The sequence below is a fragment of the Salmo salar genome, chromosome ssa26 (genome assembly GCF_905237065.1).
Source record: "Salmo salar chromosome ssa26, Ssal_v3.1, whole genome shotgun sequence".
Lineage (NCBI taxonomy): Eukaryota > Metazoa > Chordata > Actinopteri > Salmoniformes > Salmonidae > Salmo > Salmo salar.
Window position 1 is genome coordinate 20,461,106 of NC_059467.1, and position 14,612 is coordinate 20,475,717.

The window sequence follows — 14,612 nt, forward strand, 5'->3', positions numbered from 1 at the left end:
TCAAGACTCATTATTAAACCTGTTGACCCTCGACCAGTTGGGAGAGATCTCTGGTCTTATCTGTTTCATTGAACTCATTCCAATTGATATTTATGCAACATGTGAATATATATTTTGTAAAACAAATTGGGGGATATTTTTTTTGTTTGGTATATAATAGATGAAAGTACACATTTTGCCATGCTTGGTTCTATACTGTATGTATTTGTTTTTGTCCTTCTCTTTGGTCATATGTTCTCAATTTCTTGCCACAAAGGTTACCTCCGATACGCACTGTTTCACAACTGAGCTCTGCAGACACATATTGACAATGTTACAGTACATGATTAGTTTTCTGGAGTATTCCTTAAGATGGGAACTAAGACTGCTTCTCAGTTTGAGCCACTACCAGGCTAAAGCCCAGAACAGAATAGCATCCCTCTCAACAGGGAAAAAGCTATTATATTCTAATTGTCCTTAAGAGTCTAGGAGTGGTTCAAACCTCTATGCAACAGTGCTGTTTATTCCAAGGGAAATTGGACTCTTAAAACTATGCAGAGTGCAGTAAAAAACAAATGGACTCAAATGTATGGAATTGTGCAACTCAGGCGATGCAACTCAGTGAGGCCTCTTTGGCCATAGATTCAGCACCCTGGTCCATGAACTTCTTTTCAGCAGGGTCATATCACTATCCTAATTTAAGATACACAGAGCAGAGCCATGCTCAAGACAAAGTTGTCACACACGGTCATTATCTTTGCTACAAAATCTGTATCAACATTTCTGCCAAGTACTGAACGTATGGACACCTTTTCAATAATGAATACTGGGTATTCTGACTGAACTGGCAGCTGATATCAGTGTCGTCATCCTCACACAGTGGAATAATGCAATGGAAAATGTGGAGTACGCTCTTCTTTGACATTAAAATACTACGAAAGGAAATTGTATCGACAGTTTCCCAGATTCTGTTTGTGCTTTTGAACAGCACTTTCTAAAGCTCTGCCCAGCGTGACAGTCTGGATTAGGTTAACACTGCATGTCGTGAAACTGCATTTGTCCTAGAATGGTTCAATATGAGCTTGTATTCTGTTATTCTATGCCTGCCTGTTTTTGTTCAATTTAATCTAAAGATGTTCTTTGAACTTTGCCCTTTTTACTAGTCTATCAGGATTTTCTCTTGATGTCCATGTTTACAAAGGAAATCCTTTTAAGAAGGCCAAAATCAATGAGGGTAAACAAAAGTGAAAAACGGAACACTTCATGCTCATTCTGTTGTCACTGCTCAGAACGGTACTTTTACGGGCAGCCGTTCTGCTACTGGATTAACAGATGTACAGATTATATTAAAAGCAGGAATAGAATGTGGAAATAAACATTGACTTTGACACCCGCGCTGTGTAGTAATGTCTCTTCTCTTTCAGTTCACCCTACGCACCAGTCAGCAAATAAAGCATGCCATTCAAATGGACTGGCTCTCTCCAGGCCACAATGGCCTCTCTATTCATGGCAGACACAGACAGTGTCATAAACCTCTATAACACCTACACAGCGTAGTGCTATCCAATGCTAACTCTGGGGTGTGAACAGAGCAGAAACATGGAATGAACATTTCACTGGTGTACTGTAGTTAAACAACTCTGTAGTTCATTCAGACATGAAACTCAAGTTTGACCTCTGTGGTAATTAAATCATTGATAACCCAAAGCTGCAGATGATGGTTTATGACCCTGGAACTAGCTCCAGAACCCACATATCACCTCTCCATGTGGACCAGTCAAAGAAGAGACCAAATAAAACACAACTCTGGACATAGGGTAATAGTAAGTATATATATATATTATTGTGTTTACTTAACATGATAAATGCAATGTCTCCAAGAAGTTAGCTGTAACAATAAAAATACAATATCTTTGTGTCCTTAAGTACATAGAATTAAAACAGCAAAACAAAAACAAAACAGCCTTAAGTAGTTCACAGCGGTACAAATATACAGTACAAATCTATTTTATTCAAAAAGGGTACAAAAAAAATTAAAAAAAATGCAACAATAGTTATTAATGCTTTGTAAAGTTCAGGTAGGTGTAGGGTACTGTATTCTAAGGGAGCACTTTGGGTAGACAACTAAGGCTTTTGATAAGAATCAATACATATTGGTACGGCCATACGATATTAAAACTCACTACAAAAGTTTATACAACCTGGATTATATTTGAGGATTGAATATTACATAAACATCATTGCATATATTTTGCAGATTTTATACTTTAAAAAAAGGATGCTGTTTCTTTTAAAACTGGTCAAATGTCACGTAAAAAGCAGTAACTTTAGTGCCAAAATACAAATGTCAAATCTGAAAATACACAACTCCATTAAAACTTTTAACCATTCTCATCTTCCTGATTTAATTATGCATCTCTAGTGCCTGGCAACAACACCATCCCATCCAGTCTATTTACCTCAGTCATACAAGATCAGACCAACAGGGCTACTTTATACAGGGGTCATAAAGCCTTTTTCCATAATCACAAAACAAAAACAGATCATACAGTTACCAATAAAGGAAAGTTTTCACTGGTTTGAAAAGCCTCACATTCTCTCCCATGTAGATCAGACAGGACCAGAACTAAAATACATGGAGCACAACCTCACCTTCAGGGACCTACTCCCAACGTCCACTCACATTAACAACAGAGGGTTGTGCGTGTGTTAAAAAAAAAAAACAACAGCAGTCAGTTACTGGTCCAGCTTTCAAGCAGTGCTAGGGACTCACCCTAACATGATCCCTCACTGTAACCTATCCCTATCGAGAGATACAATCCATCTCCAAATGCCTTTCTGCTTATGAATAAAACACCAGGAGAGTGCCAAGAGGGGGTCAATACAACAAGAGTGAACTGATCCACCTTTGCAGCTACAGAAAAACAGGGAAACTGGGTCACTTGTAAGCATCATTCCATTAACACATTGTACAAAGCAGATCTTAAGGCGTTATTGACAAGCTTGATAATAGCCATACAAAACATTATCTCTACAAACATGCACAACTGTCAAGTGATTGTTTCATTGGGTTTTGTGTTGTTTAGCGCTAATAATTAAAAACTTCAATTAACTAACCGTTAATTTTATAATACTATAAAGGATGGCAAATTAGTGCAATTTTCTTTCTTGAATAAAATTGTAATAAGAAGAGTGAGGTCAAAAACGTACAGGTCAAATGTTTTCCCTTTCTTACGATGGTTAGAGTCAAGAGAAGAACCCAGAAAACCGCTGAAGTAGCACTTTCACGCTCCGAGCAGAAGTCTGAGGACGATGCAAGTCTGAGTGTAACAGAGGGCGTGCTGCTAATGTGCCTGTCTGCTGAGAGTCAGAGTGGTCATACAGCCACTGCCACATACTGTGTTCAAGACAGAGAGGAAGAGGTAAAGAAACAGGAGGCACTGCTTGCACCTAGAATGGTTGTCCCAGACCAGAATACTGAGTTTGATACACATGTGGCATGGCAAGGGGAGGAGAGGAGGTGGTAAGACACAGAAGTGCTGTTTGTGCATGTGAGGAGTTCTGTTAATGATATTTTACTGAAGTAAGAATATCTGGAGGAATAACTAGGAAAGAGTGTGTTGATGAGCAGTGGAGTGTTCCAGGAAGCAGGATCATTACCGTAGCCAGTTAACTTTGATAAGCAGCCAAATACATCTCTCAATTTTCACTGAGAAAACTAAACCTGAATATGGATTGTTGGTTGTCAAGTCAATTATACCATTACCAATTTCAAGTTCATAATTCTCGAAAAAGAAATGCTGTTATTTACGTTTTTTGGGGGACCGTTAGCTGGCTAACTCATTGATCCAGCTTTCTGGAAGAGCCCCCAGGGAGGTGGGACATGAGATGCAATCCATTCACAAAACATTTGACAACAGTGCACAGACACAGGCAGGCTGTTGACAGCGTCCTTTTTCACACCATCTCCTATAAAATGTGAGACAGGCCCAGCTGAGAGGCCTTGGTAAGGCAGTACATTTTGGAGAGTAAAAGTTCACCAAAGAGAAGACTCTGACCCTACAGGGCTGAATACACACCTTAACATTCATACCATATCTAAACAAGGTATTGCTACACGTGACCAAGAGAGATCGTAAGGCCAAAATCTAACTGGATATCCATGCACATAATTTGAATTTCAGCACAAATCCATAGTCGTCAATGACAGATTTACATCAAAATTTGAGTTACACGTGCATACCCATCTCTGGTCATGATTTGGCCAGTACTGCCTGGCAGCGGAAGGTGGAGGTAATAGGCTGAGCTGACTGGAACAAAACACTGTGCTGAACTTAGGTTAGTGACAACTAAGGGTCTGAAGAAAAACCTAACCTGACAAAATAAATCCACTATATTCAGACACCCAAGAGTGGGCACTGATAAGCAATAGTACTCAGAGATCAGTGTACAATGACTGCATCAGCCACCTTCTTATATACATTACAAACCTAAACGTCCCCGTACTAGGTACACTTGGACACTGAAGAGCAGAACACTTCAGAGTTTACTGCATAGCACATGCTTATACTACATGACGTTTTCAGGTATTCTGTGTAACTGTATTGCTTATAGCATAAACAAATTTAACAAACGTAATCACTAAAAAATAAATTAAGTATTGAGCGGTTTATGGCTAAATATCTACTGCTCCACTGTGGAAAATCCCCCAGCTCATCTCTGTATGGCATTTCACCACTACCGTATTTAAAAACATTTCTATTTCAACAACATTTCTGATTGGTTGTCATGACAGTATCAAATGGCATGTGACTCTGCCCTGATCAGGCCTAACGGACCTCCCCTCTCCTTGTTGTCGAAGACAGTCGGAGGTTTTATCCTCAGTGAACAGTGAGTCCTTGGGGGCTCCACTCAACAGAAATGTTGTGGAGGCAGTGGGGTTGGAAGGGGTGTATGAACTAGATTTGACACAGTCATCTATAAATAGCATGGATGAGGGACTCCAGTCCATTAGAAGGCATTGGGTGTCACCACACACAAATCACCAGTCTTCACCCCAGAGCTCAAAGCCCAGGATACAGGTACAGACAGGCCAGCTGAGAGATGCTCTAACACACAGTTACCATCTCACACAGTATGGGTGAGCCTGGGATATTAACGCTTGGATCTGTGTTGGAGCACATCTTATGACACAGGTGATATCAAAACAAATACACATCATTTACAGACAAGGACTACCGGTTCAGAAGTGATCAGAGACATTAAAACTAGACACAACTGAGGTCTTTCTGACAAGAGCATTAACAGAATAAAAAATAACCGGAATTACCATAAACTAATGGGAATATCTGGCTGCTTTGTGGAATGACATATCAAACTAAATGTCTGGCTGCTTTATGGAATGACATATCAAACTAAATGTCTGGCTGCTTTATGGAATGACATATCAAACTAAATGTCTGGCTGCTTTATGGAATGACATATCAAACTAAATGTCTGGCTGCTTTATGGAATGACATATCAAACTAAATGTCTGGCTGCTTTATGGAATGACATATCAAACTAAATGTCTGGCTGCTTTATGGAATGACATATCAAACTAAATGTCTGGCTGCTTTATGGAATGACATATCAAACTAAATGTCTGGCTGCTTTATGGAATGACATATCAAACTAAATGTCTGGCTGCTTTATGGAATGACATATCAAACTAAATGTCTGGCTGCTTTGTGGAATGACATTTCAAACTAAATGTCTGGCTGCTTTATGGAATGACATTTCAAACTAAATGTCTGGCTGCTTTATGGAATGACATATCAAACTAAATGTCTGGCTGCTTTATGGAATGACATATCAAACTAAATGTCTGGCTGCTTTATGGAATGACATATCAAACTAAATGTCTGGCTGCTTTATGGAATGACATATCAAACTAAATGTCTGGCTGCTTTATGGAATGACATATCAAACTAAATGTCTGGCTGCTTTGTGGAATGACATATCAAACTAAATGTCTGGCTGCTTTGTGGAATGACATTTCAAACTAAATGTCTGGCTGCTTTATGGAATGACATATCAAACTAAATGTCTGGCTGCTTTGTGGAATGACATATCAAACTAAATGTCTGAGGGATTTTTACATCTGCTGTAATTGCACTTCATCTTGATTTCATCCACTTGAAGTTTCTGTGACTAAAATCTGTGTCCGAAAAAGGAAACTGCAGCATTTTGTCTTGGCTAATTTGTAAACAGTGTCAACCATGCAAGTTAGTTTCTCTATTGCCAAAACTACCTTAAGAATACTTTTTTTAAAAATGAATAACTACACAAACATTTGTAATTCCCATTACAAGGTCAGTGTGAATCAACAGGTGAAGTTTTCTATGTGCAATACAAGACAATCTTAAGGTCCACTGGAAATAATATTGCCATGGACAAAACAAAACAATTCTCCATGTACACAAGTAGATTAAAAGACAAAGGAGAGGACAAACAGAGGACAGTTAAGATGCTCACCACTGATTTGGAGTCAAGCCTCTCTGGGAGATGCACTTGAATAAAACCATATAGGGTAACTATATAAAACCATATAGGGTAACCATATAGGTTAACTATATAAAACCATATAAAACCATAATGAATACTATCAGTGAGGATCAGAGCCCGAACCACCAGTCCATCAAAAATGAGACTATTCTCTCCAGAAGAAATGCATGTTTTTTTAAATAAAATAATTTTCAAAAGGCATGCTTTGATTGTGAATCTGTAATAACCATACAAAGAACAAAACATTTCAGAGCCAAATTGTGCATCACCTTTGAAAAGCAGGAATGTTTCAGGTCAGGGTTAAAGATAGTATTAGGTCTGATAAGCAAGCTGTATATTTATATAAAAACAATTACAAAATACCCCAAATAAACAGAAAACCCACTATTGCTTTGATTTTGGTAACTGAGCAAGGATTGACTGGACTCATATACCCATTTCACACAATCGTGTAAGCTGAGCTGGCCAGATAACATATCTAGTGCCATCCTGCTTTTAAACGAGCAGAGGCACATAGTTAGCTAGCCATGAACAACCTAAACCAGGCTGGAAAATGGCAGGCTAACCTTAAACTAAATATATTCACTGGAAAGCAGGCCAAAAGATCCTCCCAGTTTGTGTTGAGACAATAGTGTGAAAAAGGTATGAAGCAGGGCCAACTCCATCCCCTCCAACACACACAGGGTTCCCCCTCATAGGCCCAGGGGCTGCTGCACTGAAAGAGATTCTATGGGGGCCAACATGGCTCTATGGGGGCGGGGGTCCCACTCTTTGGCCCTCACCATCCACGACGGGCTGCAGCCTGAGCAGGCCAGTTGCCTGCAGCCAGTACTGCTCCATGCAGGCTTCATTCCCACAGGTGACATTGGTGGAGCAGCCCGTGCCTCCAGTACTGGTACCTACTAATACAATGACAGTAAACAGTCACCAGCCAGGCAGAGGAATGCTGAGAGGTATAGCAGGCAGGGAGGGCTGCATTCGGGAAGATGAGTGTTGTTTTGTCTTGTGGTCACTCTGATAATCACTATGATACTGGAATGCATGATCTCTTTTGGTTTCTTTCGAAAGGAAAACTGACATGTAACCGTGGCACAAAGTGGGGTTGGGGCGTAAAATGAAAAACGGGGAAGTGTGGTTGGTGCGTTATGAAAGGAGTGAGCGGTTTCCTAAGTTGTGATTGGTTGATTGAAGGAGCTGATTGAAAGACCTCTAAGGCTGCCTGCCCTCCTCTCAGACCCTCTCTCAGCAGACTGGGCCCAACGAGGAGAGGCAGGGAGGCGAGGGAGTGTCTGCGCCTTGGTAGAAGTCCTCTGCTCCTACTAGAGAAGCACACTAAGTGACGATGACACACGTCAAGAGTCTGCATCAAGAGAACTAACATCATTAGAGGGAAAAGCATCTATGTGCCGATGCCAGCCATTCAGCACCGCAAGTACGCCTTTAGTCTTTGTTTCTTTTTGGGAGAACGCTTTTGAAGGTAACAGACCAAAATAGAAATGTGGGGGGAGACAGTGCATAATAGGATGGCTATGTTCTTGTCACGGTCAGACCCTGTCTGTCTACCAGACATGGGCTATATATTCTCCCCAGTCTTGGGTTTCCAGAGGAGATGGTTTGGTCAAAGAAGAGAGAAAGTCCAGTGAATGCGATCACCTCTGATAAGGATGGTTCTGAGGGTCGGTTCACCTCTGATAAGGATGGTTCTGAGGGTCGGTTCACCTCTGATAAGGATGGTTCTGAGGGTCGGTTCACCTCTGATAAGGATGGTTCTGAGGGTCGGTTCACCTCTGATAAGGATGGTTCTGAGGGTCGGTTCACCTCTGATAAGGATGGTTCTGAGGGTCGGTTCACCTCTGATAAGGATGGTTCTGAGGGTCGGTTCACCTCTGATAAGGATGGTTCTGAGGGTCGGTTCACCTCTGATAAGGATGGTTCTGAGGGTCGGTTCACCTCTGATAAGGATGGTTCTGAGGGTCGGTTCACCTCTGATAAGGATGGTTCTGAGGGTCGGTTCACCTCTGATAAGGATGGTTCTGAGGGTCGGTTCACCTCTGATAAGGATGGTTCTGAGGGTCGGTTCACCTCTGATAAGGATGGTTCTGAGGGTCGGTTCACCTCTGATAAGGATGGTTCTGAGGGTCGGTTCACCTCTGATAAGGATGGTTCTGAGGGTCGGTTCACCTCTGATAAGGATGGTTCTGAGGGTCGGTTCACCTCTGATAAGGATGTTTCTGAGGGTCGGTTCACCTCTGATAAGGATGGTTCTGAGGGGTTGGTAGGGCGGAAGGAAGATGCAGTCTGAAGACTTTGGTTGGTGATTCACCAGCTACATACACTCCCTGCTTCTGCATCCGCTCCCTGTCAGCCTGGGAGAGCAGAGACCCAATCTCCTGATCACTGGACCAGGAGCTGTCCTGACTGACTGACAGGCAAATAGAGCGGACCTGACCAGCCACCAGACCAGGTAGTTCCCCTGAAAACAAAGAGCTTGTAATCTTATTAGGTGTGCAAAATATCAAACAGGGGCTACATTTCCACTCTTTTTCCCCTTTCCCCCTCTCTGATGCTTTCGCTCCTCTGACAGTCTCTTCTGTGGTGTGGACTGCCATGGTTGGTGCTACTTCCCAGCGTTAGAGCGCCCCTCAATGGACAGTTTGACCTCCTGTGGGATGAAGGAGGGTCGAGAGGAGCCGGAGGGGCCCAGCTGAGGGTGCGCCCCTTCCTCTAGCTTCATGTATCTCTGAAGGCCGGGGGCGGACCAGCGCCTCTGAGACGCGCTCGACACTGTCGACACCACTCCCACCCCCGCCCCTGGACGAGCAGAACCCTCCGTGTGCAAATAGTAACTGCTCTGGCTCCGAGTGTGCTCTGCTGAAGTCCTATTTGGTCTGGTGGGCATCTCACTCTGCCCAACACCCCCTAGTTGCATGGGCTCCTCTTTATCCCCCCTCTCCCTCTCTCTGTGGACGCGTTCCATCCTGAAGTGAGGCTGTGGCCTGGGCTGCTGGGGGGCAGGGGGCCCCATGGGCTGGCCGATGGCCCCTGATGTGGAGTTGGCTTTGGTGGAAGTCCTGGCTTGGGTCTGCTGCTGTTGTTGTTGTTGTTGTTGCTGCAGGGGCTGTTTCTGTTGCTGGGGCGGCTGCTGCAGAGTGATGGACACACACACGTCTCCTACCTGCAAGTGGTGGCAGGCCAGGCCATAGAGCTGGGCCGTGCGCTCTGGGCTGCAGGAGGACCAGCCCTGGCCAAACACAAAGAAGGGGTGCTCCGGGGGCACGTCGATGGTCACCTTGCTCTGCTGCTCGCCCACTGTGAAGTGCAGCGCCACCAGGCCGGGTCTCTGCTGGCTGGTCCTGATGTCCACCACCATGCTGGAGTCGATCTTCAGCCCCCCGCTCATTTCAGCACTCCGCACAAAGTCCTGAGTCTGCAGGTCCTCCACACGCTTCAGCTCCCCCGTGGCCAGCTGGATGATGGCCCCCTTCATGAAATGGGAGGGATTGGAGGGGGCAGGGGTGGGCGCCGGGGCCAGGGCCTGCGTGAGGGCTGCCGCGACTGGGACAGAAATAGGCTGCTGCTCCACGGCGGCCAGCTCCACCACAGCCCTGTCTGGGAGGCACACTCTGGCTGGAGACTCAGAGGCTTTAGAGTAGGTGGTGGGGGAGGCCATGGTGACAGCAGAGGTGTCGTCATTGGTCTGGCTGGGGTAGTGCTGGGGTGGCTGTTGGTGATAGTCTAAGGGGACCAGGACTGTCTGCCCATTGGCCAAGATGACCGCGTGGCCTGGCTGCCCTGCCTGCTGTTGATGGGCCGTCACCCTGGGGTCTCCATACACTGCAGGGTGGATCGCGTACGCTGTCCGGCCAGCACTCTCCCCTGCCTCCCCATGAGCCTCTCTGCCTCTCTGGGAACCCTGGGATAGGTTCAGGGGACCAAAGGACACCTCTTTGCGCCCTCCACTCACACCTTGGACAGGAGAGGCTAGGCGACCAACGACCTGCTGAACCTTGAGGATGACAAAAGATACATCTTATTAACACATTTCAATCAACCTTTTTATCTTTAAAATGTAATCAATTGTTGTGTCTGAGAAAAAGGGAAAAAAAAGACTGAAGTTTTGTCCTCCTGTACTGCCTCTCAACCCCCATTATTAAGCCTCAGAAAGCAGTGGTTTCCTATCAACTCTAGTCGAGACCACAAACCAGAGCATTTTTAGTCTTTCCTTGAAGCAGCAGGCAGTGTGTGGATGTGACTGGTTGCCCAATGATCAGCACACCCTCAACAAAGTAAAGGAAGGAAGTGGAGGGGAACATGGATATTGTGCAACTGTCACAGCAGACATTATAAAAAGTCAAGTGCACTAAATAAAGTCCAAATTTTGGACAATTCAAAATCAAATCAAAACTCTCCTTACTCGAAAACAATTCGAAAATAAAACATTTATTTAAAATAAATAAATACATGTGTGTAAGTAACTACAACAAAACCTCAAGTCTTACCTCTAGGTCAGTGTCTGGGGTGCTGCGCTGCCCAGGCGAAGCCCTCTCGTCCAGCCTGCGGCTCTTCAGGCTTCTGTCCTGTGCGTGCTCCAGTGCTGCAGAGGCAGATGCTGCCTGCAGCAGCCTTGCATTCCTGGTATTGTAGACTGAGTCCTGGAGCATCTCCCTGGCTGCCTGCTCCCTCTCCCCTCCATTCACCTCCCTATCCCTGTCTGTCTCCTGCTCCCCGCTGTAGGGGTCCCTGGGGGCAGGCGTAGCCCTGGTGCACTGAGGGTGGTAAAAGACAGGCACTCCCCGAGGACTGAGCTCTGCGGCGGGCAGCGCGCCCAGGTGCTGCTGGTGCTGGGCAGCCTGTTCCGAGGTCAGCATCAGCGGGACCCCTCCGGACGACCCCACTTTGGCAAAGGCATGGGCAGATACATGGGCCTGGGTAGGAGGGGAGACCAACCCCTCCTGGATGACTGACTGGTAGGGGACCAGGTGGGGCTGGGAGAGGGCAACTGAGGGGGAGATCAGGGTGCTGGGAACAAAGCCAGGGGGGACTGCATAAGGGACTGCACCGTATGGAGAGACAAACTGGAAAGAGGAGTGGGGGATCTGGGCATAGCCTAGAGGGGGATAGGAGATACCTGGATGATGCTGTAGGAGAGATGAGGGGACAGTGTAAGCTGGAGAGATATGGCTTAACACTGGGTGTAGATTGGTCTGGGAATAGGAGACAGAGGGGAGAGCCACCCTATAGAGCATGCTGTACTGGTCAACAGGCAGCCCTTGGAGGCCCTCAGCACTTTCTACTCCATAGTGTAGACCAGGCTGAGCACGCAGCCACTCCTCTGCTGTGCCTCCTCCCTGAGTGTCACCACCGACCCCTGAGCTCTGAGTGGAGGGCACTTCCTCCCCCCCTACCCCACCACCTCCTCCCCCCACCCCACTTCCTGCCCCTCCTCCCGCACTACTACTACTGGTGCTGTTGTTGAGATCCCTCTTCTTGGGAGGCAGGCACTCCTGATTGCGCTCGTGTCCCGGCTTCATGGCGGTGCTGTGTGGTCTTGTCTGGGCGTGAAAGGCTCTTTACTGTGCAGCACGGGGAGTGGAATCTGTTGGCCAGGCAGTCAGCACCACAGGAACCAGCTCTGAGAACCTGCAGCTGACCTCGTCCACCGCCTCACCTAGAAACACAGAGAGAGACTGTGTGACCAGCCGCCAGACGACCCCAAGGATTCACCTTAACATACTACATCAACACATACTAGACCCACGTCACAAGCCAGGCTTAGAGTGCCAAGATGTTTGAGAGAGATAGTAGATGAAAGGAAACTTGTGTTTTCAGACCTAGACACAGGAGATCCACAAAATGGACACAAACAAACAGAATTTCAGTTAAAGATGCACTATGCAGAAATCGCTCCGCAATTTAGTGATTGCTAAAATTCTAATAGTTCACCTTATTTCAGTTTGGTGACAAAACAAGCAAGTATAGTATAGAGAATCATTGTACCTTCTAAACCGCTTTGAAGTATATTTTCCATAACCAAAAATATTGTATATTCAGCTGTTTGAAGCTTAAGGGACAAATAGAAATAGCGCACATAGAACACATCTACCGCTTCTAAGACTGGCTTTCAATGAGATTGACAGATCTATAAACACACGTCTATGTGAATTTGGTCAGGTCGCCCAAAAAGCTACATATTGCAGCTTTTAACTCTGGATATTATTTCTTTGAATACTTAGTCCTATTTGCCATCATGTGATGACAGGAGGTGAGAAAACCAACAGCACCATAAATATCAGGCACACGCTTCAGCTAATTTATGGTCTGTGCCATATTGCTTTCTCCCCATGGCTACAAGTTATGGTACTGGCTGAATTGTATGACATAGTGAATCACAGCACAAGAGGAAGAGTGAGTAAGAGAGTAATGGAGAAATCTCTACACCTCAGCTGCTGCAACCAGAAATGCTTTCAGATTATTCAGAAGCTTTTTTCCCCCCAACTAGCCTAATTATATTGTCTTGTCCCATGACATGGTTGTGTATTTTCTCCACAGTCAATTGGATAATTAGTAGGAAGCCAGGGGAGGGAAACGTAAAGGTGAAGACAAATGAGACTGTTAAACACCTACACAACAAACCCTCTTCCACCCACACATATCCTCCCTTTCTTTATAAAACCTTATATAAACGTGTTAAATGACCCACATTCATATCACATGCCTCACTTTCCATGTGAAGAGGAGCGCAGGACGCTTGATATTTTCATAAATCTAGTGCCAACATTTCCCCCAATATAGCCAATCTTTGACATGTCCATGAAGAAATTAGCGTTATTCGCTACAGTAGGCCTATTTGGTGAAGAATGCTGTTGTCATCTTCTTTGAATAGGAGCAATGATCTCAAGGCATAGATCATGTTGTCATTCGCAACGTAGAACATTGGACAAACTGCACTATAACTTAACATGTTCACATCTGATATCAAATTGATTACGCTCCCTTGCTAGTTCTATAGCTAAAACTGAAATTTGAGTTGGGATGGGAGTAAAAAGTAGCAATCTAGTTGGGTGTTTCCTCATGTCATTCAAACAAGCTTGAGAATACTCATAATAGCTACAAACCATGATAAAATAATTGGATGACAATTACCTACTGTTGTGGGCATAGTTAGAAAAGGAAACTTTCGTGGGATGAAAATAACAGTGAAGTGAGAAGGCCAGGCAACGTCAGAATTTATGGCTTGACATCAGCGAACACTAGTAATGGCTAGCTAGCTGGATAGCCATTTATCACCTGTTATTATCGGTCAAATATAGTATCTCCAGACGCCACGACTTCCTGTCTTCTCGTGCACTTACCTCCAAATACCATTGTGGATATGCCTCGACTGCCTTAAGCTTTCGGAACAGTTAATATGATAAAGAAATATGGATGAAATCAGGGCTGATTAGTCGAGCCCATTTCGGAGGCCAGCAGACGAAAACCCAGTGGCGCTCCTAGATGACGTCAGACATAGTAAATTCGATTTCCTGGATGATTTTGAAGCGTATAAATCTGATCATTTTCATAAATTTGAGCTTCATAGCCAATAAAAAAATACGCATGCTTACCTTCTGCTAGGAATACTTGATTTGCCATTTCCCCCCCGAATGTCTGCATGCACAATTATCTATTTCCCTTTAGAACACACATTGCCTTGTTCCTCTCTAAATGGCAATCCTCAGGCAATGAAAACAGGTGGTATTTTAGCATTATGGGTATCTCCTTGAGATTCTTTAGGAGGTGCTTGAATTACGAATGCCGTAATTTCTCAGATTTACAGTACCGGTATATTAATGTGACGTGTTGTTTTTGCAATTTTCCCGGTTGATGCTCCGAATTTCCAACAGGGGGTGCTGGTGGCATGCTTATTGATATACGTTACAGTGTGTACAGTAGCTTTGCATTTTCTTATCCATACACTGACTGTAGTATGATCTGGTTTGAATGTAATATCAGACCTGCATATAGCATGGTTAATATATTAATTTGAATATCATGTGAATATTTTCAGTTTCCCTTATAAATCTGTGTTGCAGACATTGCTAATCGTC

The 14,612-nt window shown here is 44.5% G+C and overlaps 1 protein-coding gene across 4 annotated transcripts; it reads right to left on the reverse strand.

Moving 5' to 3' along the window:
• Positions 1–1,792: 1,792 nt before the first annotated feature.
• Positions 1,793–14,374, reverse strand: LOC106587334 (ataxin 1-like). Of its 4 annotated transcripts, XR_006762161.1 has the most exons (4): positions 13,878–14,015; positions 11,025–12,193; positions 8,212–10,531; positions 1,793–8,178 (listed from the first exon to the last, which is right to left on the reverse strand). XR_006762161.1 is itself a non-coding variant. In XM_045708152.1 (3 exons), exons 2-3 carry the CDS (start codon positions 12,054–12,056, stop codon positions 9,143–9,145), a joined length of 2,421 nt encoding a protein of 806 aa, XP_045564108.1. In that variant the 5' UTR covers positions 12,057–12,193; positions 14,130–14,374; the 3' UTR covers positions 1,793–9,142. The 4 variants fall into 4 exon arrangements, 3 of the variants coding, with proteins under 3 accessions (XP_045564108.1, XP_045564106.1, XP_045564107.1); XM_045708152.1 differs by lacking the exon at positions 13,878–14,015 and adding an exon at positions 14,130–14,374 and having other exon boundaries at positions 1,793–10,531; XM_045708150.1 differs by having other exon boundaries at positions 1,793–10,531.
• Between the last annotated feature and the right edge of the window lie 238 nt (positions 14,375–14,612).

Bases quoted from the DNA above. Each gene is read 5' to 3' on its own strand.
- LOC106587334 (XM_045708152.1), bottom strand. From the start codon at position 12,056: ATGAAGCCGGGACACGAGCGCAATCAGGAGTGCCTGCCTCCCAAGAAG. The intron at 10,532-11,024 runs GTAAGACTTGAG...GTCATCCTCAAG, and splicing joins CCCCAGACACTGACCTAGAG to GTTCAGCAGGTCGTTGGTCG.